This window comes from Myxocyprinus asiaticus, chromosome 26 (assembly GCF_019703515.2).
Source record: "Myxocyprinus asiaticus isolate MX2 ecotype Aquarium Trade chromosome 26, UBuf_Myxa_2, whole genome shotgun sequence".
Lineage (NCBI taxonomy): Eukaryota > Metazoa > Chordata > Actinopteri > Cypriniformes > Catostomidae > Myxocyprinus > Myxocyprinus asiaticus.
Genome location: NC_059369.1, coordinates 34,588,639 through 34,615,000, shown reverse-complemented (window position 1 = coordinate 34,615,000; position 26,362 = coordinate 34,588,639). Strand labels below are relative to the sequence as shown.

The 26,362-nt window shown below is 42.7% G+C and overlaps 1 protein-coding gene across 9 annotated transcripts in view; it reads right to left on the bottom strand.

The window, feature by feature from the left end:
- LOC127417173 (leucine-rich repeat and fibronectin type III domain-containing protein 1-like protein) overlaps positions 1–26,362 on the bottom strand; it is a 260,604-nt gene that overhangs the window by 13,290 nt on the left and 220,952 nt on the right. For 7 of the 9 annotated variants that reach the window (XM_051656979.1, XM_051656982.1, XM_051656981.1 and 4 more), the window contains one exon: positions 2,057–3,433. In XM_051656979.1, coding sequence (XP_051512939.1) covers positions 2,057–3,433 — 1,377 coding nt within the window. Of the gene's footprint in view, positions 1,258–1,595; positions 1,768–2,056; positions 3,434–26,362 lie in introns of those variants that run through there. The other 2 variants (XM_051656983.1, XM_051656984.1) reach the window with 2 other exon arrangements.

Below are 26,362 nucleotides of genomic sequence, written 5' to 3'. Positions count from 1 at the left end.
AATAGAGAGAAAAACAAAAACAAAACAAAAAAACAATGAAGTGTGTGCACTTTCCTGTCAATAGTTTTAAGAGAGCATCTGCCAAGAACTTGAATGCAAATGTAAATCTATTCCATCTGACATCACATCTTCCACTTCTATAAGTCTTAATTTGGCACATGCACACTGTGATTGCAGCAGTCTTTCTCCAATCACTTCAAATTTAATCTGTTTTTTCAATTCAAAATTTACACTGTATTTTCTCACCCCGGTCTCAGTTTCTTGGCCACTCTGTCTAACTCATTCTTACCATAACCCAGCTCACTGTCAACGGGGAATACAGTGCATGCATTCTTAATTGATTCTGAAAGACTTTGAGATTACTCTTCAGCTCTATAAACCAAATAACTCCCCTTGCCTTTTCCATAATTAATAGCAAATTTATTTCTGTATGTATCTTTTCTTCCCTCTTAATCTATCCACAGGGATTATTTCAGGAATTAATTACATCCTTACAGGTCCCTTCAATGAGAAATCATGGAAGTAACTGGCGGTGAGGCCATGGCTGAATGTTAAAAAGGAAAAATGAATTTAGTTGTTATGGTGTAATCCCTGAAACAGGCATCTTCAATATGCAATACAAAATATAGGGTGTCCAAAAGACCTTCAGCTCAAAAGAGAATAGGAACTGTAAGATAACTAGCTTGTCCTCTCCATGAATAACGAAGAAAACTATTCTGTTTTGAAATAGAGACATATTTCAAAATCACTATTTTTTTTCTTCATTATAATCTTTCAGGAAACAAGGGCAAACACTTAACTTGCAACTGCAATTGCTATTCTGTTATTATTGTCTTCCTCCAGAAAATAACACGCAGTGTGACCTATAGAAGGATGTCAGTACAACTTCTTGTGGTTTATGCTTCACAAAATTTAGTTTGAATTATATCAGACAAAATCTGACTGAAACTATCACCATGGCAGCCAATCTTCCTGTACGCAAATTAAATTCTTTCTAGGTTTTTTCTGACACTTTCAGCATGTATCTTAAAACAGCTGGCCCGTTGGGAAGGATCCTTTCATTACCACAGAAAATAAATATATTTAGTATTGCCATACTTCATATATTGCATTCATGACATTATTGTGCACTTGTTGGGTTGGCAGTCATCTAGGGCCATTTGTATTCATCAGTGGAATTTCAATGTTTCAGCCACTATCTGAATAGGATTCCGCCATAAGCCATTAAAAGCCCAAGTCTCAGATGCCAGGCTTTCCCTTTTGAACAAAGACAGAATCAATTTGTTTATCTAATGCAGAATTATGCAGATTCAAAACCTATTTCGGGGGATAGACCATCCAGTGTATTCTCTAAAAAGCTGTAATAGTCCATTTGAAAAGTGGACAGCGCCATATGCACCATTCAGAGGTTTACTAGATAGTTTTAAAATGTATGGAATCAACATTACATATTTTGCATTTAGAATTTTGTTTCAATAAACCTCATTGTAAAAAGATATCCTTGTAAAATGGACTTTCAAGAAATCATTATCCTTGACATTGGTAAATTGTGAGTTGCTATGCTAGTGGTCCTCAACTAAAACACTGGGTCACAGTCTGAATCGATATTGCTAGCAGGAAAAAAAAAAAATGTTAAATGCAAACAATAAAATACATCTAACCATATAATTAAGCATAGTTGTTTCACAGTAAAATAAAATGATTTGTTGATCATTTTTAAATGGGAGGATAAAACTATTTCCAAATCTTTGTTGTAGATATCAAAGTCTGAAAAAAATAAATAAACAAAATGTTAGGTGCAATATCCTTTTTTTTTTTATTTTGAATAAAGTATCACAGTAGTGACAACTAGTCTATAAGAAAACATAACTTGGGCTGTGAGTACTGTGTATTGTCTATTTATGAATAAAATCAGTGTAAAACATAACTATGTCTCGGCCTCTGACTGAAAAATATAAATAAAAAATTCAGTTGCTGACAACTCCAGATGAATTCTGTACAAGAAGCGAATCCCTGAAGATGAAAACAATACAGCATAATGGTGTTCAGCACTCACCGGTATATGAGAATGTCATCAGTGGTGCTGTTGTACTGGATCTGGTACATGCGGACTCCAGGGATGTGGCTTTGTGGAGGCCAGCGGATCATTGCTGATGTTGAGGTGATTTCAGAGACAATGACCCTCTGATCTGCTCGTGCCTGGCCCCCACTGCCACTACTGTTGGACTTTATGGAAGTAGGCATGTCCGAGGGTCCCGGTTCTGGCTCCATTTTGGGATCATAATGCGGTGAGGGGTTTACTACTAATTCCACTGGAGCTGTGGCTTCACCCGCAGCATTTGAAGCTATACATGTAAACACACCTGAGTCTTTCACCATAGCTGTTAAGATATCAAGAGAGCCGTTTTCATAGCATATGGTCCGTGAGGTGTTACCGATCAGCTTTCCATCAGGACTGACCCAGTGGACGGTTGGTTCAGGGTCTCCAACAGAGCGACATCGCAGACTGACCTCTTGACCTTCCATGACAAACATCTTAGAAGTGTGACGGGTGATCATGGGTGGCTCACACACAAACTCTTCCTCTCTAATTGTCCAGAAGTACTTTCCAGCTAGTTCTTGAGGTGAAGCACAAGTCTCCAGATCATCTTCCCTAGTGAGGCGTCGGAGCCAAACCAGCTCACAGTTGCAATGCAGCGGGTTCCCACCAAAACTAAGCACTAACGCGGTCAATGGTGAGCCTTTCATTTTAGCATAGACAGGAATGCGTAGGAAGAGAGGGTCTGGGGGGATCTTCTTCAGTTTGTTGGACGTCATATCAAGTCTGGCCAGTTTGTGAAGATTCGAAAATATCCCTTCAGGCACAAACTCAATAAGATTGTGATCCAGACTCAGGGTATTAACGCTGGCTAGCATGGCTATAGTATCCCATGGTACATCCACCAGATTGTTATATGACAGATCAAGATCCTCAAGAGTCTCTAAGAAGTCTTGGAAGGCCCCATATGAGATGCTATGAAGCTGGTTGTTGGCGAGTATTAGGTGGCGTAGATTAACCAGCCCCTGCAGGTGAGTGTCATCCAGGATTGTTAGCCGGTTAGCGTCAAGATGCAGCGCGTGTAGATCCTGCAGGTCGGCAAAGGCATATGGTCTAATCTGGCTGATAGTATTTCGGGAGAGCGTGAGGTGTATGAGACTGCTCATGTTAGCAAAGTCTTTATGATGCAGAGTCGTGATAAAGTTGTCCATCAGTCGCAGCTCAGCAGTCTGGCGGTCGATATTGGGTGGTATGAAGAGCAAGCCGGTTTTGGCACACAGCACGGTGTATGAGGGAAGCAAGTTCTGGCAGGTACAGCGCTTGGGGCACAGCATGGCATAGGAAGGCAAGGAGAACAGAGCTAGGCACAGAAGCAGCCTCTCCATGGGTGCACTCCTGCAACAATCAGAGCACAAATGAAAACAGTTTAGCTCACATGCTGACTATCTTCTGTCTATTAATCTCATACACCCTAATGCGCACACACACCAAGAAGAAATGAGTTACAAAAAGTGTCACACTTTCACATGCACAGGCATGGTTAAGGGAACAAGATTGTCAAATAAATTAAAACACACACTTGTATAAATCAGTGAAAGTTACAATTGAGTAGATGTTGTATACTGTATGATACCTACTATCATTTGCAAATGCCCAACTAAACTTACATTTGCACTTGTGCAAATTTCCATAATCAAGTTAGCAAATTAAAATTTTTCTAATAACATGCTGAAAGCAATTTCGACATTTGTGGCTACAATCGGGCATATCATGTAGGACACAAGATCATCTAGGAATATTCTAGCTCTTTTATGTTTAAAACAGGCAGTTTTAACACTTGGACAGAGATGATTAATCTAGAACTGGTGCAGCCTCACTACGAGACTCCAAAATTGGTTATTTATACCACAGTCTGGATGTGTTAATGTCGCTGCCTTCCATAACATTTGCAGAATCTGCAGATGGAGAAGAAGAGAGAGCAGGATGGAAGAAATGAGAAGGGGGTGTGGGGGTCGGCAGCTATAGTTCCAGCGAGAAACTAATGAAAGACAGAGAGAGCTGAAGGACACCTCCTTCGGCAGCTTGCTGATGTTAATAGCCCTCCACCATGTGAAAGTCAGGATATTTGACACCCACCTCTTCCCATGTGGTACTGCAAGGCGATAAAAAAGCTGTGGGAATATGAATTATTATTCTATGTCATTGCTTTCGCATGAATGTTAATATTTGATTAATGGATCTTTGTTTATTGGTTGTGCATACCATTCCATTTTAATAACTTTTATGTAAAAGCACATAAATGTAATTATTTACACTGCAAGCAAAGCTATGCTGAATATAAAGAGGTTCGGGCTGGGGAGATGAAAGGGCATTATCGGCAACAAGATCTAGTGAAACCATCACCACCATTAGTATTTTACACCTCTCAAACAGTAGGGGGAAACATTGAGCTTCAGTCTGGGTCAATTGGCAGGACTGGGACCCAGAAACAGAGGAGTGCCTGAGTGAGAGATGGTGTTCCAGTGCGATGCATTCAAGCGAGATTAAGCCCCCTCACTCCATTACACACGGAAAACAGAGTCATGGAAACCCTCAAGAGAGAGCCATTATCCAGACAACTAAGAACAGCACTAAGGTACAGCAAAGAGAAAGCAGTCTCTCACTCTACTTTGCAAATGTAGCATCGGATTGTAGAAGCTGATGGCACGTATACACAAAGCGCTTCAAAGAGTCTATGCATTTGCCCACCCATATATAGAAAGGTGAAACAATCAGAGGTGAAACAAGTCTCACAGAATAACGTCACTATACCTACATTTTTCCAAAAGGATATGTGGCTCGTTGTATGTATGTGGCACGACTTTCTTGGTGAAATGAACACTGGAGGTGCGACAACAATTACATTTTATTTTTTTTTTCATTTCATTTATTCGCCAAGTAAAAAAAAAAACACAAGAAATCTGTCATGGTGCAAATTAACTTTCATATAAATCATGTGTAAAACTGCAGATTACCGTTCATAAAAACTGCTGTAACTTTTCACCCTCACACAGTGCTATCTAAATACTTTTACTATAGTGCATGATGTTTGCATTACATGAACTACATTTACAAGCTTGCTTTAGAATAATCAAGTTGCTCAACTGATCGCATGTTGCATTTGCGATGCAAAGGACTGGGGTTCTTAATTTTTGCATGACTAATGGCAGACAAAGGGAGTATTCATAAAAGTTGTTTTAAAACCATGTTTATATTTGCAATTTTGTTTGGTGATGCTAGCGACACAGAAATTACACACTTTAGCCATAGCCTAAATGGTATGGCACAATAGATGTCCAAATATTGCGCTACAGCAGTGAAAACAATCCTCCTCCAGAATCCCCCAGACCAGCTATATGCTTTCCCAGTGAGAGCCAATACATCAAACACGGCATGGGCAGAATTACAGGAAAAAGGAGGAATGATTACATGCAGCCTCCTCCTTAGGATGCCCCATGTCCATGTTTAATTCTATGAACACACTGTCAGCGTAATACTGTGTGATGTGTTGTATCATTATGTCTGATACTGAATGCATGATAATAAATGGATTTATTCTGCATTTATAAATGGTTATAAATGGAATTCATTTAAGAGTTTAAATTAATTTGTGTGCAAGCAAGGGATGGACAAAACATGCTTAAGTTACAGTAAAAACACATATAAAAGGTTCTAATAAGAGCTAAATGAAATGTCAACATGGTTAACATTTTACCCTGGCATCCATCTCTCTCTCTCTCCCTCGATTGCTAGCTCGCTCTCTGCATATCGACAGAATTCATTAATATTTCAGAGAGGAAACAGACAGCTGTATGGATTTTTGACACAGTGTGTAAAAATTAACCCCTACTGTGCTGGAGTCATTCTCAGCTACATAATAATAATAATAATAATAAACACATCAAACAAACAAACAAACAAACAAAACACATAATCGTCATGCATTACTACCCATATGAAGTGACATTTTTGTGACATTTTGTACCAGTCATGAAAATATGACAATACAGTCTATGGAGATTATAGATAGTTCATATGAAAAACGTTTGAGAAATTGACGTCATGCTCCATCTAAAACTTTTTGAAACGGCATTTTGTGAATTATTTTATAATTATCATGCATGCAGTTTTTATGACCTCATATGACAGTAATTGATATCCTACATGGAATGTTTTTACTTTTAAAAATGAATTTGTCACAGTGCATGACCATTTAAAATGAACTAGTGATGGTAAAAAGTTTAAATATTGAAATACTTTAAAGAAATTTTAATTACTTACTGTCACGCCTTCACCGGGCTCTCCCTTGCCCCGTTCACTTCCCCTGAGCTTCTAATCACCTGCACCTGCACTTAATTACCACAGTAATCAAGGACAGCTCATATACCCATCACAACCTCACAGTCACTGTCTAGTCACACTTAGGAACACACAGACCTCACTGCTCTTCCACAGCAGTGCCCTTACTCTTCGTAAAGCTCATCATCATCGTAACTTTTTCTTCAGCTATCATCACTGGCAAACCAAGTGACCAACAAAAGTTAAGTTGGTCTACAATTATACTCACCAGTGTACTTGTGTTTCAATAAAATTCCTGCATCTGGGTTCACCTTCCATCTGTGTGTGCTGCCTTCCTAACAGAAGACTAGACCACCATTATGGACCCAGCGGGAGCGACTATTCATCTCTCCCAGGGACAATATTGAAATGCTGGTTAACTGGTATCGTCAAGCTCTGATCACCACTTCGCCAGCATCCACTTCAAACACAAACATTACCAACCCATGAGAATCTATCAATACTCGACACTCCGCTTCCGCTCCACTTCCTGCTGCCACTTCTTTGGCCTCTGCCCTGGTGAGTTCAGCCGATCCTTTGGTCTCCATACGCTGGTTCAGTGGAGGATTGCAATGGCTTTCTACTTCAGTGTTCACTTGCTATGGAGATGCAGCCTCACAGATTCAGTACTGAAAGAGCTAAAATAGCATTTATCATCTCCCTCCTCACCGGGCGAGCTTTGCAATTGGCCATTACCATATGGGAGCAGGATGGATCTGTCACTCATTTCCTCGAAGCTTTTATCTCTCACTTCAAAGATGTCTTTGGCTGCGCCGTGGGAGATTCTTATGTTCACGACCAACTCTATGTAGCAAATTAGCTTAAAAAGGGAATTATTTATAATTAATTATAACTGGTTATAATTAATAATAAATATTTAGATTAGATCTTAGAATTAACTGTAGCAGAATCGATATTACAATTACTTGATCTGTCCGTCCACCGAGCAGACAATATAATTATTTATCAATTCTAGGAAGATTACTTTCCTGGCCAAGGAACAATAGCCTTCCTACTTATACAGTGCTAGCAGTAGTTTAGCATGTAGCAAGGAGCAACATTCAGTGACTTTGAATTGTGAGCGGAACACAGAGACAATCAATTGTGAATATAAGGGATTTAATAAATGAAACTATAACTAACATACAAACAAACTAAGCAAAACATACATATATAGAATGAAGGAAAGTAAGGAAAGGAGAGAGAGAGAGCAAAGAAGGCAGTATTTCACATCAATTAACCACAACCTAAATGAGAATCATCAGAGGCACAATTCACCTTAAAAGGGGTTCAAACTTAAACGCGCATCTAATCAGTTGTAAATGGTTACTTGCATTGGTTTGTCTTGATGCGGTAGATGAGGTTCTCGACGATTTCTTTAGGAGTGAGTTGAAGAAGTCCACAGCAAATCCACAAAGTTACTTGAAGGTAAACACTGCCAGAAGGTTAAACTCAAGAGGAGAGTTTTGGAGTGTGTTGGTCTCAAGAAGAAGAGTTTTTGAGTGATGATTAGTCTGCGCTCTGGAGTTTTGATAGTTCATTGCCGCACCCATTTTGTGGGTGGAGTGGCCAATCAGAGGCATGCATTTTGAACGGGAGAGACATCCTTTGTCTCCGTTTATGGCCCATTCGCATTTTATTGCTGATCTTGACCGCTAGTGCAGCTTTTAATTCAAAACATAGTAAGAATTGTTCGATGCATTTCACGATCACATGGTGTACATTATGGTGTGAGAAATAAAGAGAAGATCATTTTGATACCAAGAAGGTAACCTCCAGACGATATTAAAGCAGAGATACACTCATACACTGGCGTTTAATGTCTAACTAATACAAGTAAAGGGTTTTAACTAAGTTAATATAATAGGGGAATATACATACAACACATGCATATAGCAGATACATTTATAACTGCTTACTATGGCCTAAATAGAGAAAATGTCTTTAGGTGTGTGTGTGACGTGTATTGGAATTACTGGAGACAGACAACTGCTCTGGTGCCTGGCACGGGGGTCACCCCCCTTTCTGTGGAATGTGTTTGAAGCTTGATGGAGACACTCCAGAGGCGACCTGTTTTAGCATCCTTTTGATAGTGATAAAGACCATCTGCAATTTAGCACCCATATAAATGTAAACGCGGAGGCCAGGTCAGTAATTTATATGCAAATGTCAAAAGGCTAAAAGGGTTTTTTTTAAACAAAGTGTAATTAACCATCACTGATCTTACACAGACGTTACATCTATCACCTCCGCCAAGAGAAACAGGCGATATCTGATTATGCCATCCAGTTTAGAACTCTAGCGGCAGCCAGTGGATGGAATGAGCCATCCTTCTTGACCACTTACCACCAGGGACTCGAACCTTCATTAAGGCTGCAATTTTCAGCATATGACAACACTATGGGGATAGAGCATTTCATTCAGCTTTCCATAAGAGTGGCCAATCGTATGAAATCCTGGCAATCTAAAACTGTTCCTTGTCCAAGTTTAACATCCTCCACTGCCCTACCAGCTCACCATCCAGTAACCACTGAGGAACCCATGCAGGTCGATTCATTCAGTTTAACTCCCTCAGAACGTCAACGCCATATTCAGCTTCATCTGTGCCTATACTGTGGAAATGCCAGTCATGCCATCCCAGAGTGTCCAGTCCATCCACCACGTCTAACGGTGAGCTCCATAAACTGTTCCACAGTCTTCTTTATGCCACTGAGCACCACCGTGATGATACCCTTTGCCTCTGTTTCCCTCACAGTCAAGGCCCTCATTGAGGGAACTTTGTCTCAAGGGCGCTCTGCCACCAACTCCACCTCTGCACAACTGCTCACCCCGTCTTGCTCCCGATCCACTCAGTAGTGGGCCAGCTACTGGGAAAAGGTCTCATCACACATGAAACAGTCCCGGCAACCCTTCGCATTGGTTTAACCCATTATGAGAGCATCACCTTTCTGGTTCTTGACGGATCCACCGCTGACGTTATCCTCGGCAGGCCCTGATTGGTGCAACATTCTCCGTAATATCTTGGGTGTCTGGAGAAATCCTGTCCTGGGGTGAGTCCTGCTTTCAGAGCTGTCTAATACTTCCTCATCAGGTTCCTAGACCATTACCCATTCTGACCCACCATGTCCAGCCTCTGTCTTCGCCACCTCCATTGAAAGTCCCCTGAGGGATCGCAAACCTGATATCCATCCAGTCTACCTGAACTACCGAGATGTCTTTAGTCCTAAGAGAGCTGCACAGCTGCCACCTCATCGACAATGGGTCTGTGCCATTGACCTGCTGCTAGGAGCTCCATTACCATGAGGTCGCATCTATCCTCTCTCACTTCACGAACAATGGAGGAGTATGTGGAGGAAGCTCTCAAGCAAGGATTCATCCATCCCTCAACATCCCCTGCCACATCAGAAGGATGGTGATTAACGGCCCTGCATAGACTACCGTGCTCTCAATGAGGTCACTGTGAAATTTCGGTACCCTCTACCCTTGGTCCTGGCTGCTCTGGAGACTTTACGTGGAGCAACGGTGTTCACCAAACTTGACCTGCGCAGTGTGAATAATCTCATCTGTATACTTAAAGGAGATGAATGGAAAACTGCCTTCATAACACCTACTGGCCACTATGAATACCGGGTGATGCCGTATGGCCTAACCAATACCCCCTCCGTATTCCAGGGGTTCATGAATGAGATTTTCTGTGAGTACCTGCGATTCATCCTCATCTATATCGACGACATCCTCATCTTTTCCCAAACCTTGTCTGATCATACCCAACATGTCACCTTGGTCCTAGAAAAGCTCTGAGAAAATAAGTTGATCCTCAAAGAGGAGAAGTGCACGTTCCATCAGTCCTCTGTTCACTTCCTGGGATATAACATTGGTCCTGAAGGCATACAGATGGACCCAGGGAAGATTCAAGCTTTTCAGACTTGGCTACAACCCATTACTGTCAAGGGCCTGAAATGCTTCCTTGGGTTTGCAAACTTCTACCTACGCTTTATAAGGAACTATAGTACCATTGCAGCACCTCTCACTTCCCTCCTGCGTGCCAAGCCAAAGTGTCTATCCTGGTCCTCCCAAGCCGATCACGCCTTCCTGCGACTCAAAAAGTCTTTCACCACTGCTCCAATCCTACAACATCCAGACCCTGAAAGACCATTTGTAGTCGAAGTGGATGCTTCCACCATTGGCGTTGGAGCCATCCTCTCTCAGCGGCTGGGGAATCCTCTTAAGCTTCACCCATGTGCCTTCTTCTCCAGAAAACTGTCCCCGGTGGAGCAGAACTATGACATTGGCAACCAGGAGCTTTTCATCATCAAGTTGGCCCTGGAGGAATGGAAACACTGGCTTGAGGGTTCCCATCACCCCATTCAAGTAATCACAGATCACTGCAACCTTGAATACCTCCGGGAGGCATGTAGGCTAAACCCTCACCAGGCCAGGTGGGCCCTATTCTTCACACCTTTCAATTTCACCATCACCTATCGTCTAGGGTCCAAAAACATCAAAGTGGACACCCTCTCCCGGCTTCATTCCCTGACAATGCCTCTATCACTCCAGAATCCATCCTTCCTCCATCCCTCTTTGTTCTCCCGGCCCGGCTGTAGCATGGATTGACTATTCACTCTGTTTCTGCCCTGGTGGACTCCTGTTTCCAGGTGGCAGATTCCAGTGGTAAAGTTGGCCGAACCCATTACGGCGTACTTCCTTAGCGGCTCAGCCCTGACTATCATCACCCATTCTATGGAGCTGCTCACCCTCGTCACGGATAACCACACTGAGCAACTCTCCTTTCTGCTGGTCTGCTCTCCCTCTGCACCAGTGGTACTGGGATATCCTTGGTTGGTAACACACAATCCACTTTTTGACTGGTTAACTAATTCTGTTCTAGCCTGGAGCCCTTATTGTCTCTCCCATTGTCTTAACTTTGCTGTCTCTCCTGTCTACTCTTGTGTGTCTTTTCAGGATGAACCAGCGGATTTACCGGTGTACCCGTGGCATACCACGATCTGGGGGCAGTGTTCAGTCAGTCCCGTGACACAACCCTTCCTTCTCATCTCCCATACGATTGCACAATCGATCTACACCCTGGGACTTCTCCTCCACGAGGTCGGTTGTATTCGCTCTCTACTCCCGAGAGGGAGACCATGAATAAATATATTACTGATTCTCTCTGGCAGCTGGTCTCATCCACCCTTCCTCTTCCCCTGCAGGGGTGGGGTTCTTCTTCATGGGGAAGAAGGACTGCTTGCTTATACCCTGTATAGATTATCGTGGGCTAAATGATATCTGGTGAAGAATCCCGATCCTTTACCATTGATATCTTCAGCTTTCGAACTCTTGCAGGGGGCGTCCATCTTTACGAAGTTGGACCAACACAATATTATTTAGACAATATTCTGATCTTCATCCCAGAATATCGAGGACCACGTCAGACAGGTGCTTCAGAACCGACTGTCCGTTAAGGCGGAGAAGTGTTTTTCATGCGCAATCGGTTCCGTTCCTGGGTTTCATAATCTTGTCTGAGGAAGTGCGCATGGACCCTGTTAAAGTTAAAGCAGTTTCTGATTGGCCAACCCCAGACTCCCACAAGTCTTTGCAAAGTTTTCTGGGGTTTGCAAATTTTAACAGATGTTTCGTTAGAAACTTCAGTCAGCTCGCCACGCCCCTGATGGATCTCACCTCCACCCGTACTAAGTTTTGTTGGTCCTAGTGGGCAGAAGCCGTGTTTTCCAAATTGAAAGAAATGTTTACTACCGCTCCCATTGTTAATAATCCTGACCCTTAACGTCAGTTCATGGTGGAGTTGGATGCATCAAAGGTTGGGGTCAGTGCTGTCCTGTCTCAACACTCTTCCTCAGAAGGGAAGATGCATCCTCCTTTTCACACCATCTGTCCCCAGGTGAACGGAATTACGATGTCTGTAATAGGGAGTTGTTGGCTTTCAGACTGGCCTTGAAGGAGTGGCGTCACTGGTTAGAGGGTTCTGGGGTACCTTTTGTGATCTCGACTGACCATAAGAACTTGGAGAATATCCATGAAACTAAACATCTTAACTCCAGACAGGCTCATTGGGTGCTTTTTTCAACCGTTTTGTTTTCATTTTATCCTATCATCAGGGCTCCAAGAACACCAAACCTGATGCTCTATCCCTATGTTTTGAAGTCGGGACCTCCACCACCCCTCCGGATACCATCCTCCCCACCTCTTGGGTGGTGGGCATGGTGTCCTGGGACGTGGAGTCTAAAGTCCGTTCCGTAATGTGTAACAACACCTCACCCGCCGGATGCCCAACGGGTCTGTTATTCGTTCCGCGGTCAGTCCGGATGCACATTCTCTGGTGGTCCCACTCGTTCAATGTCGCCTGTCATCCAGGGGCTGACAGTGATTCTGGTGGCCATCGCAAGCGCAGGACGTTCGCCATTACATTTCTGCTTGCCCTGTCTGTGCTGCTATCAAGACTTCTGTCAGCCTCCGGCCGGGCTCCTCCAACCACTGTCAGTCCCTTCGATACCCTGGTCTCACATTGTCATGGATTTTGAGAGCGGGTGAACCAAGAGCTTGAAAAGACCCTGCATTGCATTGCTTCCCATAATCCATCTTCTTGGAGCTCTCATTTGGCCTGGGTCCAAGTATGCCCACAATTCCTCTCCATCATCGTCTATGGGGCTATCGTCTTTCCAGTGTTGCCTAGGTTACCAGCCCCCTCTGTTCCCTTCCCAAGAACCCGGTGCTCAGGTCCCATCTGCACACGCCTTTATCCAACGGTGCCGTCGCACCTGGAAAATAGCCAGAGAAGCCCTCCTCCGGACTGGCGCTCGTATAAAGAAGTCGGCAGATAGCCACCGGTTTAAACCTCCAGCTTACGTCTGTGGACAGAAGGTCTGGTTGTCTACTAAAAACATTCCTCTCCAACTCACCTCTCATAAGCTGGGGCCCAAATTCATCGGGCCTACACTAAGGTCATTAGCCCTGTGGCGGTCCGTCTCAAATTTCCCCCTTTCTTTAGTCGTGTCCACCTGGTGTTCCATGTTTCCCAAGTTAAACCAGCCGTCCGGTCTAGTCTTCACCCATCCGTGCCCGTCCCACCCCCACCTCATCTGGTGGAGGGTGCACCAGCTTATTCTGTCAACTGGTTACTCAATGTCAGACACAGGGACAGAGGGGTCCAGTACCTGGTAGACTGGGAGGGTTATGTGCCTGAGGAGAGATGCTGGGTCCTGGCTCGGGACATTCTGGACCGTGCCCTCATTGAGGTTTGCTCCAGTTTGTCATTACATGTTCTCTCTGTTTGGTTCAGGTGTCGCTGGCTTGCATAATCAGCATTGACATGGAAGCCTTGATTGTTTCCATGGTAATGCTGATCGGTATTAGTTCCCTGATTATATTTACCTCACTCAGTTTTGTGTTCATCGCTCGACTGTTGTTTGAGTCCTATTGCTTACCACTCTCTCCCTCTGCCCTAGTATACCCTGTTACGTGTTCTGTGTATTGGTTACCAGTTCCACTGGAATTTACACTTCCCCTGAGTTATCCTCAGTGATACCTCCCTGCACCGGAACTGCTCTGTACACGACCGCTATGCACACAAGCCTATGAACATACTACTCTCTCTGGATTCCTCGAGGATCTACACTAAACGACCACTACACACACAAGCCTATGGACACACCATCCTTCTCCACGCTGCAGTCGGTGCCAGGGTTCCCCCCCATTTGAAGATTTGCCAGCATTGCTGTTAAATAAATATCAGATCATTGTTTCCGCACTTGGATCTTTTGTCTCATCCTTTCTGACAGATATTTGCTAGCCAATTCGATATGTATTGCAATATTGCAATTCTGTAAGTATTGCGATTTGATGGTTTAATATAAAAACTTCATAAAAAAGATAAAAACTGTTAACTTTTTCTCAGAAATAAATGTCTATTGAAGAACAGTTGTGTCTGAAATGATTTTTTTTTCCCCACTCTGTAATATATAATTTGCAGGTAAAAGGTAGGGATGTGCAAAACTACCAATTTAAAACTACCAATCGACCAGTCAGTGTGTTGTCTGAGCTAGGCAACTGGTAACTTATGTTTTTTAGAATATAAAATATATAACATATTACCATAGACTATTACTATTATCATAATGATAATTTTGCAACATAAATGGAGGCTAAAGATTAAACTTGTTCAAGAACCATTTCTGGGGCTTTCCTGAATTATGACACACATGACAATTCACATATAGTCCCAATGTCATATGTTATTTGCATATGCATCCTGAGATAGTCTGAGATCCTATGGAGTGTTCCCATAGAAAACACTATTCTTACAAACAGCTCCCAAATGACTGACATAGAAGAAAAGTGAGAACTCACCATTTGAGCGTGTTTCGTGAGGCAAGATGGTGCTGTCCGTGTTGGCACCAAAGAGCAAATGAACTTCTGAACAAAAAAGCAAATCAGACACATGCATCGCCGGCATGTCTTTCATCTGTTCTTCAAAATATAATCATGTGTGTTTCCTCAAGTACGCGTCTTTGTGTCTAGCTGCATTTCTTGTCAACAGTGGTGGGTAAATGTGCAAAATTACCCACCACTGCGCATGAATACCCTGGCTGTTAGATTATAAATATTGCGGGGGCACAACATGTAGTTTACGGCATCTAACAGTTTGATAAACCTTTTTACAGCTAAACTATTTATTAAAGCAGTGTCAGACAGAATCTGTAGAATGACTTCTGACAAATACTCTCCACAACACCTATCAAATAAATTTTAGGCCCTAATCAGCTGAGCTGCGAGAACACCAAATCCCTGTGTGCACACAACATGTCCCGAGAGTGAGCTAGGATTAGCCAACCATCAAGATAGTTGAGAATGCGAATGCCTACTTCCCTTAACAGGGCAAGAGCTGCCTCTGTGACATTCGTGAAGACGCAAGGGGACAAGGACAGGCCAAAAGGGAGGACTCCTTTGCTCGGTGGGCTCCACGCCGGGGCCGGGCCGAAGGGGCGGGCTGCAGAGGAGCCGGTGCAGTCACCACAGGGGGATGCCCTTGGCGACGAGCAGATGAGGTACAGGACCTTGAGCCGCGCCGGGGCAGGATATGCCGGATAGCCTCTGTCTGCAGCTTCACCGTTGAGAACTGCTGGGCAAAGTCCTCGACGGTGTCACTGAATAGGTCAGCCTGGGAGATGGGGGCAGCCAGGAACCGTGTCTTGTCGGCCTCACCCATCTCAACCAGGTTGAGCCAAAGGTGGTGCTCCTGGACCACTAATGTGGACATCGTCCGCCTGAGAGACCGCGCCGTGACCTTCGTCGCTCGGAGAGCGAGGTCGGTCGCCGAGCGCAGTTCCTGCATCAAATCTTGGGTGGGACTACCCTCATGCAGTTCTTTTAGCGCCTTGGCTTGGTGGACCTGCAGGAGAGCCATGGCGTGCAGGGCAGAGGCGGCTTGTCCAGCAGCGCTGTAGGCTTTGGCCGTCAGGGACGACGTGAACCTACAGGGCTTGGACGGGAGCTTTGGGCATCCGTGCTAGGTGGCGGTGCTCTGCGGGCATAGGTGCACCGCGAGCACCTTATCCACCGGAGGAATCGCTGTACAGCCCCTGGCCGCCCCGCCATCGAGGGTAGTGAGGGTGGGGGAACTGAGAAATTGGGACCGGGCAGTAAAAGGTGCCTCCCACGATTTTGTCAGCTCCTCATGCACTTCCGGGAAGAAAGGCACCAAAGCGGGGCGTGGCTGCTTTGAGCGGCGTCACGAGCCCAGGAACCAATCATCGAGTCGCGAGGGTTCAGGGGAGAGCGGAGGGTTCCACTCTAGCCTGACGCTCGCGGCCGCCCGGGAAAGCATGTCCATCATCTCTGCATCAGCCTGTGACTGGGCAATCGTCCCTGAAGTGGGGAGCCCAGCTGAAGCTTCTGCATCCGACTGGACAAGCCCGCTCACCGATGCTGCGCTCGAGAGCTCATCAGCTTCACAGGCTCAGAACAAGAGGTCGTACTCACTGTGAGACGAGCCGGCGGACTCATCCGGAAGCCCGATTGGGGCAGACGAGCGTGCTGGGGAATGGGAGGTCCGCGGGGGGATACCCAGCGGAGGTGGTCCCATTGGATTCCCCAAATTGCCCCCAGTGCTAGCCGCGCTGGCCTCAAACCCGTAGGTAGAAGGACCGAGGCGGGGAGCCACTGGGGTGGCTTGCTTTCGTACGAAAGCAAGCCGTGACTGCAGTGTTGCCATGGTCATGTTCTCGCAGTGAGAACATGAACCATCCACGAACTCTGCCTCCGTGTGGGTCGCGCCCAGACACGAAAGACAGCGATCGTGACCGTCTGAAGTTGAGAGGTAATGACCCCAACCAGGAGTAACACACAATCGGAAAGTCATCTTTAAAAAGACGATCCGTGTGTGCCACTCTTTTAGAGAAATATACTCTTTTAGAGAAATGTACTCTCTTTTTTCTGCCGAAGCGCCCAGGGGCGTTCTCTGCAGTGCACCAGTGCAGAGGAGGGAGAAGCCCCTGAAATGCGCCGTCAGATCCAGCAGAGGTGAATGAATAGTCGTGAGAATTCAGCTCAGTGAGTATGACCGTTCGGCGCCGAACAGAAAACCTGAATGAGTGGTTGCATACCAGCTCCTTTTATACCCGAATGTCTGGGGGAGTGGCATGCAAATACCACTCGCCAATTTTCATTGGCCTTTTATCAAAGACCAGAGGTGTCTCGGGCTCCCAAGAGTGACCCATAGTGTCACTACATCGACACAACGACGAGTGAGTGACAGATAGGGAATCGATTTTTCATCAGGGAGATGATTTTAAAATAATTTGGCTCAAGAATAGCTATTTGTAACAGAATAGATTTTTTTTCACAGGCCTAGTATTTAAACAAAACTAGAACTATTCACCCCCTCACCCCAGCTAACACTGCATCTCTGAAAGGAGGCTAGCTGTTTTCACTCAGAGCTTTCCCAAGGATACTGATCAGTTTCCACTTTGTTAGCGTGCTACTACAGAGATTACTTGTCAAAGACCCAATGAAATGGATGGATGATCACAATTTTCTGTCATTTGTTGATGCATTTCCTGTTGAAACAGGAAGTTAAGGCAGGCCATATCAAAGGGACCATCCCTTTTGCTTTATAAAGAGCCATCAGTGTTGAGGAACCTACTTTGAAACTGTAGCTTCACAGGCTACAAGCTACTCATAATTTAAAATAATTAAACTACATTCAAACTACCCTTTTTCAAAGGTAGTTAGCAGTACTTAAAGCTACTAACAAAAGTAGCTAACTATATTTATCTGTCACAAAAACAATGCAGATCTCAGTTAGGGTGACATTAAAAAAGGGGGTCGCACAGCAGATGCATCATGTAGATGACCCTCAGCGCTCTAAAAGTCAAAACTATTGTTTTCAAAGAGTGTATGCACACCGGCTTCAGGGTGTCAACATTAAAATGAGCATAAATACAAGATAATTACATTTATACTTAAAACAACTAAGTGCAACTTATACAGAATTAAACACTGATCACATATACATTTATATGCAACTAAAAAAAAGACCAAGTGACTTCTGCACAGGGGTTCAAGTGCATCTGCCAATCATTTTTTTTTTTTTTTTTTATCCAGTTCATTTACTTTACATGAACCATCTGAATGTACCGATTGACTATAATGAATTGGACTTCCCGATGCAACATCTAAGTGAATAGATCTAAGGTTCATTTACATGAACCTTCTAAACTAACCGATTCACTTAAAGGTGTTGGACACTTTTATGAAAATAGCTGAACTGTTGTCACAGAAATTTTGCTATTCAGTTTGGTGACACTAGTGGTGCAAAAATTACACAATTTAGTTTTAAATGCATATACATTATATCTGCTAAAATGTAATTTTGTCAACTTTTAGGAGCACAGTAGCACATGGCAAAAATACATGGATTAAACCACTCCAATTTTGATTCCATGGGGTCTTTAACCAATCCAGTGACTTTTCTGATAACAGAGGTGTCATTAACAGGGTAGCATGTAATGACTCTGCAAAAAATTATTGCTGTACACAGCTGACTGTTCCCTCCCCATCTCTCTGATCGACTTCTGGCCAATAAAGCTTTGTGTGCTAGTCGCACATAATGGCCAACCATCCATGATTTTAACGTGCACAGATGGGAGGTTCTGATATTGTCGCATCGAGGTGTACTTTGACCATTTGAGTGTTGAATAATTGCAGGGTGTTGGGGTTATAAAAGAGAATGGGTTGTGTAAATGCACACCAAGCAATTAGCCTTTGGTTTGCATTAAACACAGGGCATCCACACCTGCATGCATTACCCCTCACGGCGATCACAGACTGCACATTAAAAATGAAAGGTGAATAATTCAGCAATGGGGGTGTTAAGGTGCAGATGTTTGTATCTCAAGTTTGCTCCAGTATTTTCACAGTGGTTTCAGTAAAATTCCTCCTACTGTGTGGTGTCCTGGTTGCATGGAATGCAACATGTTTGAACTGAATACATAATGTAGACTGACTGTGCTGTGTATACTATCTAAATTATTAAGATATATATATTATTTACGTAGCAAGACTATTTGATGGTACTGTGTTTTTGAGTACTGGTGAATTACTTTGGCATAAGTTAGGCCTTAAATTACACAGTGATTTATTCCTCCTGCAGCTGAATTTACAGGTCAGTTCTCACAATTTACAGCATGTTTATAGCTTTGCTGAATATTCACATGCATTGGAAATCCATAATGTTTATGATATATTTAAATGCCTATAAAGTCTCCCTCTCGCCGAAAAGACATACACACACAAACACACCATCGCATCTCAACACCACCTGTAACTCAAGATGTCCAGTTATGTAGCAAGGTTGTTTGCCATTCAGAATGGAGTTAAGAATGCTTTTAAAATTCCAGATTAATTCGTGAATTTAAACTGAGGGAGCAAACAGGATGCAGAATTGTAACTCAAATTTTAATTATAAGTAGATTATGTAAAACACAATAAACTTCAAATAAATAATTACTAGCTATAAATAATAACTGATGTAAGTGTAGTTTATACTGTAATAATGTACTATTTTTCAGCCCACAGCATTTTCAGAAAAATTGAATAAACCTATATCCAATTATATTATATACTGTATATATATATATATATATATATATATATATATATATATATATATATATATATATATATATATATATATTATCACTATTGAGAACTATAAAGTCTCAGTTGTTTCTCATTGACAGCAATGAGATAAATTTGATATATTCATTCTGTCTATATTTAATTTTTATAATTAATTATAGGAGAAACATCTTAACAAAGTTAATTCCTTATAGAAATATAACTCTGCCGAGGCTTCTGAGCTATGAAAGAGCAAATTAAGAGCAATAACATTGTCCTTTGAGCAACTTCCACTTCTACAACTTTCACAGTCACCTCTAAAATGAGTAAAAAAAAAAAAAGAGTATTACCACATCTCTCTTTCTCAAAACTCTAGTGCACTCTATAACAAAACCCAGAATAGCCTGTTTTTCCTCTTTTCTAGCCCAAAACAAACAGGTTGCGAGATCGACAGGGGAGGTGCAGTGACACAAGCACTCTGTGACATGCATTCAGTGGATATGCGCTTGACAGATCCATTAGTGCTGCCTTCCCTTGCAGTTATCGCTTCCATGGCTGCCAGGGCCTGTATGTCACTCTGATTTCACAAACAGGCAAAGACCCTCTCTCCGTCCTTCCCTGTCTTAAGCTCGCCATCCGCCATCACTCAGCCTGCACCTTGCATGCACTTAACCCTCATGGCCTCCGACGACATATGACTGAGTCTGTCAAACACAGGAGATGACAGTAATAGGATTGAGGCGGTGGCGTGAGGAGTCGCAGTCATGTTAATCTGCTCAGACTGCCAAAATGTTAAATGGTATTAGCGCTAGTAATTACCTCATCATCATCATCATCATCATCATCACCCCCTTCAAGCTAACCCTCTATCCCCATACCTCTACTTGCATTGATTCGAAATGGCTGGTGTAACACACACACACATGCACTCACACACATGCACATTATGCACTTCAATGGAAATGTCTGTCAAAGACATCAATGACTGTTCTCTGAAAAGAGAAAAGTGAACTGAAAAGCAGTCTAGAGTTTGGCCCAAAACACGCCATATTTGTAATGGTATTTGTAGTGGAAACCATTACCATGTCAAAAAAATAAAAAATAAATAAATAAACATGCAAAAACAATATTACATTATTGTATCATATTGTACCATATTTTAAATGTTGTGTTTTTCTCTGTGTATTTAAATTTAATTTTTTTGTAGTGATGCTAACCTAGCAAATTAAATTAACTGAGTGTAGTTATAAAAATATTCAGCATTGCTACAGCATGCAATCATACACATTAGTAAGAGGAATGAAGGAGTGATGTGTTTGTGACTTTTACGTCAATGCTGTCTCTGTTGTTGTTCTTGTGGTGGTGGCTTTCCCCAGGAGTTGAACTGCTCTCTAAAATGTGTGCATTTTTGCCAGAGGATGAGGCAAGGAGGACACAGTGCAAATCATCAAGGCATAAAGTACACAACAGTTTGAAATACTCTCATGTCTCACATTAAAACAGCTTCAGAACGGAGCAATACTGCCTCCAGACCACAGCACTCACCTCAGTCAAACTTGTAGGCCTCACACAAGGTGACAGAAGCTAGTAAACACTTATTTTGATTGGTAATGTGTGTTTGAATGAAAATCAGAGATATAAATAGAAAGAGAGACTGTTTTCACATTTGTTTGATTGCTTAGTCCTAAGATGACTAGTTCAATTCCAGTAAAGTAATCAGGTTGATTTATTCATATTAAATGATATTTTGCATTTTTTTTTTTTAAAGTAGTTAATTTGGATGTAACCAAATGAAGCAAATTTTTACCTAACACAAGCTACCCGACAATTTTTTATTACATATTCAGTATATACAAATTTGGTAAAGAAAAAATAAAATAAAATAAAATATTGCTAAACAACAACACTGCCCTTCAAAGACAAAACACAGTAATAACACATTTTGTCAAAATGAGTTATGATTGTGGACTCTGTCGAAGAAAAAACAAATTGTTCTTTAAGTGGTAACATCTAAATGACTGGTAATTGGTTTGATTAAAGTAATATATACATATATATATATATATATATATATATATATATATATATATATATATATATATATATATATATACAGGGTTGGGGAGTGTAACGGAATACATGTAACGGGATTACGTATTTAAAATACAAAATATTAGTAACTGTATTCCACTACAGTTACAATTTAAATAATTGGTAATTAGAATACAGTTACATTCAAAAAGTATTTTGATTACTGAAGAGATTACTTTGCAATTTATTGTCATTTGTTTCATTTAATATTTAGTCCTTTCAGATGGAAAACATTTATACATATAAATGATGCGATCAAAAGTGCATTTGAACAGTGGTGAAACACTTTCTTAATATGTGTTATATTCATACGAGCAGACAGAGAAGTACGTTTGAAGTAAGTTTGGAGCAGAAGAAATAGAAATAAACCTTTTGTAAATTGTCAGCTTTATGCTAAGCTAAAATGCTATTTCTAGCCATTTTACATGCACATGTTACCAGGCACGATCATATTTTTTTATCAAGAAAATTCACGTTGGATCATAATTTCTTTTTTCTTTGATATTACGGCAAAAATTGTATTCTTGATAATAATTTTTGTATTGTTTTCCTGTAAAAAATAATAAAAATCCTTAAAACAAGATCATCTTCATTTATCTTGTTTTAGAAACAACACTGCATAAGATATTTAGGTTTTTCAGAGAATGTATTTTTAACATGTGTATTTTGTCTTACTGTACTGGCAGAGTTTTTATAGTCAAAAGAATTGAATAAATCTACCAGTGCTGAAGAAGTAATCCAAAGTATTTAGAATACGTTACTGACCTTGAGTAATCTAACGGAACATGTTACAAATTACATTTTACAGCATGTATTCTGTAATCTGTAGTGGAATACATTTCAAAAGTAACCCTCCCAACCCTGTATATACACTGAAAAAATGATGTGCTGGATTTGCTTAAAAATATAGTATATCATTTTTGCGTCCCACTTTTTAAGCAAATTCCACTAGGAATTTGAAGCAACGTTACCTAAAAAACCATAGCTGGCTATGGCCAAATTAATGAGCTTCCATTCAAATTTTTTTACTTAAAATACTGTCACACCAGCTACTACATTTAAGGTTTTTTAACCCTAAGAGTCTCTGTTTACCCAACTATGCATTTTAAGCTCATTTAGCTCAATTTAAGTGCTATTAGCAGCTTCAAATTCTAGGTTCTGTTCATTTACTTTCAGTTAACTTTAAAATAAAATGACCTGAAGAAATAACAGACAACTGGAGAATGTCAAAGGTTTTTATTGTTGTTTACAAATTTACAATCTAACATACTGTAGATATTCATGCTCTCCAAGAAGCAAAATACGTTCTCAAATGCAAAAATAGTAACAAAACCATGACGATAAACAAAAAAACATAAAAACAAGTGGGCTATGCAATGACTTAAAGAATTTCAGATAATCTAAATAAATGCAATTCAAAATGTATTTTAACAGAGTGCACACTGCAGAAATAAATGCAGGTAGGAGAAAACTCTCTGAGCTAATACTGTACAAAAACACCAGAAACAGTTTGTATTTATAAATGAAACTATTAATTAAAAAGATATTTTCAACTTGGCCAGACATTGCCATCATCAAGACGCAACACCATTTACTGTATTACCTCAAAAAAAGTAAGATAAAGTGTCAGCTTCTTTGGGTAGCTGATGTGAAGGGCATAAATTAGCCCAAAAAGTCAGTGCACTGACCTAAGTTTTGACAAATGTCCCCAGCACATTTTCAAGGACAATCAATACATGCAGTGGGTTGAAAGGCAACTTTCACTCTTCCTGCTCCAAAGCATTGATGGCATCTGCTCCTTTCTGTGCTTGGTCAAGCTCCTCTTCCTAAATGCATAGAAATAATCTGTCAAAATATATATTAACAGTTTCCATTGTATTTATTTGCACAATTAAATATCCTCAAAATCAACAATTACAGAGTAAAAAGAAAAGTGATGCTTAAAGGGATAGTTCACCCAACAATACAAATTCTTTCATTTACTCACCACCATGCCATCCCAGATGTGTAGGTCTTTCTTCTGTTGAAAACAAAGATTTTTAGAAGAAAATCTCAGCTCTGTTGGTACATTCAATGCAAGTGAATGGTGGTCAAAAAGCACATTAAGGTGGCATAAAGTAATCCATATGTCTCCAGTGGTTGAATCCATGTCTTCAGAAGTGGTATGATAGGTGTGGTTGAGAAACAGATCATTATTTAAGTACTCTTTTGCTTGAAATTCTTCTTCCTGCCTAGTAGGGGGTGGTATGCATGAAGAATGTGAATCACCAAAAACACAAGAAGAAGAATGTGAATGTGAAAGTACTTTTTTACTATCAATCTCCACTTTCACTTTCATATTTTTCTTCTCTTGTTTCTGGGGATTCACATTCTTTGTGCATTTCACCACCTACTGGGCAGAGAGGAAAATTCATATTAAAAATGACTTAAATATTGATCTGTTCCCTATCTGTCACTTACTCGATGTTGTGTCGATGTAGTGACACTAGGGGTCACCCTTGGGAGCCCCAAACAACTCCAAAACAAACCCAAAAAAAAAGGCCAGTGGGAATTGGCGAGTGGAATTTGCATGCCACTCCCCTGGACATATGGGTATAAAAGGAGCTGGTATGCAACAATTTATTCAGATTTTCTCTTCGGAGCCGAGCGGTTGTATTTAGTGCACTGAATTGAATTCCCTCCAAAGAGGCACCTCAAAACTGCTGGATTTACGGTGCATTTTAGCGGCTTCTCCCCCTCTGCACCCGTGGAGTGCAGAGAATGCCCCTGGGTGCTTTGGCAGAGCAAAAATAAGGGAGTATATTCTAAAAGAGTATATTTTCATTCACAAAAAGAGCGGCACACACGGAACGTCTTTTTAAAGATGCCTTTCCGTATGTGTGTTATTCCTGGTTGCGGTTGTTATCTCTCCGCTTCTGATGGCCACGATCGCTGTCTCGCATGTATGGGCACTGCCCATGCGGAGACATCATTCGTGGATGAGTCATGTCCTCATTGCGAGAATATGACCATGGCAACTTTGCGGTCACCCCAGCGGCTCCCTGCACCGGTCCTTCTACCTACGGGTTTAAGGCCATGTCGGTTAGCACTGGGGGTGATTTGGGGATATCAATGGGACCACCTCCGCCAGGTATACCCCTACAGACATTCCCCAGCATGCTCGCTTGCCCCAGTCAGGCTCTCGTATGAGACCACCGGCTCGTCTCAGGGTGAGTTCGTCCACTCATTCGGAGCTCAGGAAGACGATGAGCTATTGAGCGCAGCATCGGAGAGCAGGCTCGTCCAGTCTGATGCAGAGGCTTTGGCTGGGCTTCCTCCTTTGGGAATGGTCACCCAGCCTCAGGAACCCTCCACTCTCCCCTGAACCCTCGCAGCTCGAGGATTGGTTCCTAGGCTCAGGGTGCCGCCCATGGCCTCGCCCCGCCCTGGTCCCTTTCTTTCAGGAAGTGCATGAGGAGCTCACAAGATCGTGAGAGGCACATTTTACTGCCCACTACCCTCGATGGTGGAGTGGCCAGGGGGTATTCGGTGATCCCCAGGTGGATAAGGCACTCGCAGTGCACTTGTGTCTGCAGATCGCTGCCACCTAGTGTTGGCGCCTGAGTCTACCATCCAGGGCCTGTAGGTTTACGTCGTCCCTGACAACTGTGGCCTGCGGTGCTGCTGGACAAGCCACCTCCACCCTGCACGCCATGGCTCTCCTGCAAGTACACCAAGCCAAGGCGCTAAAAGAACTGCACGAGGGTAGTTCTGACCCGGGATTAATGCAGAAATTGTGCTCGGCGACCAACCTCGCTCTCCGGGCGATGAAGGTCAGGGCACGGTCTCTCGGGCAGGCGATGTCCACCCTGGTGGTCCAGGAGCGCCACCTTTGGCTCAATTTAGTTGAGATGGGAGAGGCGGGTGTATTGGCAGGCACGTGCAGGTAAGTTCCGGGACAGCTGGCCGGGTGTACCGCTTGTGCATAGCGCTTTTCTCCTCCCTTGAGGTGAAGACGTGCACTCTTGACTCCCAGTTGTGTTCACAGACTGGGATCCCTGTATGAATTTCCTCCTTAGCCCTCTGGCAGATGAGTTTGCGGAGAAACTTGCTGCCGGCCCAGTACATGCACTAATGAGACCCTGTACTGAGGTAGGTGCTCCACATGTGCTGGTTTCCCGAAGACGACCCCATGTGATATCTTCCGCAAAATCATTTCCCTGTCGGTAAACTGTGTCTTCCTTGGGCAGAGGCCCCTCTGCCCCTGGTTGCCATGCTTTGTAGAAACTCCTCGGGTAGGACCTACCATGGGACCTCTCCACATGACATACTTCCGACAAGACTCGGTAAGACCATGTACGTATTCCACTCAAAATACCCCCCCCCTTTTTTGGCAGGGTGTGGTCTCCGCAGTGTCTTCCCCTTGGGACACCCCCCGACGTAGACACTTATGGCTCCCAGTCGGTTAACAAATTCCACTCTTTTTGGGGAGAAAAGAAAGGAAAACAGTCCTCGGCTGGGCTAGCCTGTCCCTATTGTTGGGCAGTCGACTTGTTCCTGAAGGACCGTTCGAGGATCATAAGAGCATTGGGGGAGGTTACGTGATGGCCTGGTGCGCTGGTTACGAGGCACACAGCGGTCTACCCATCACACATTGCCAGTTCACGTAACACAGTTCAGATAGTTGTGGCGTTTTGTATAGGGACCCCTAGTGTCATTACATCGACACAACGTTGAGTGAGT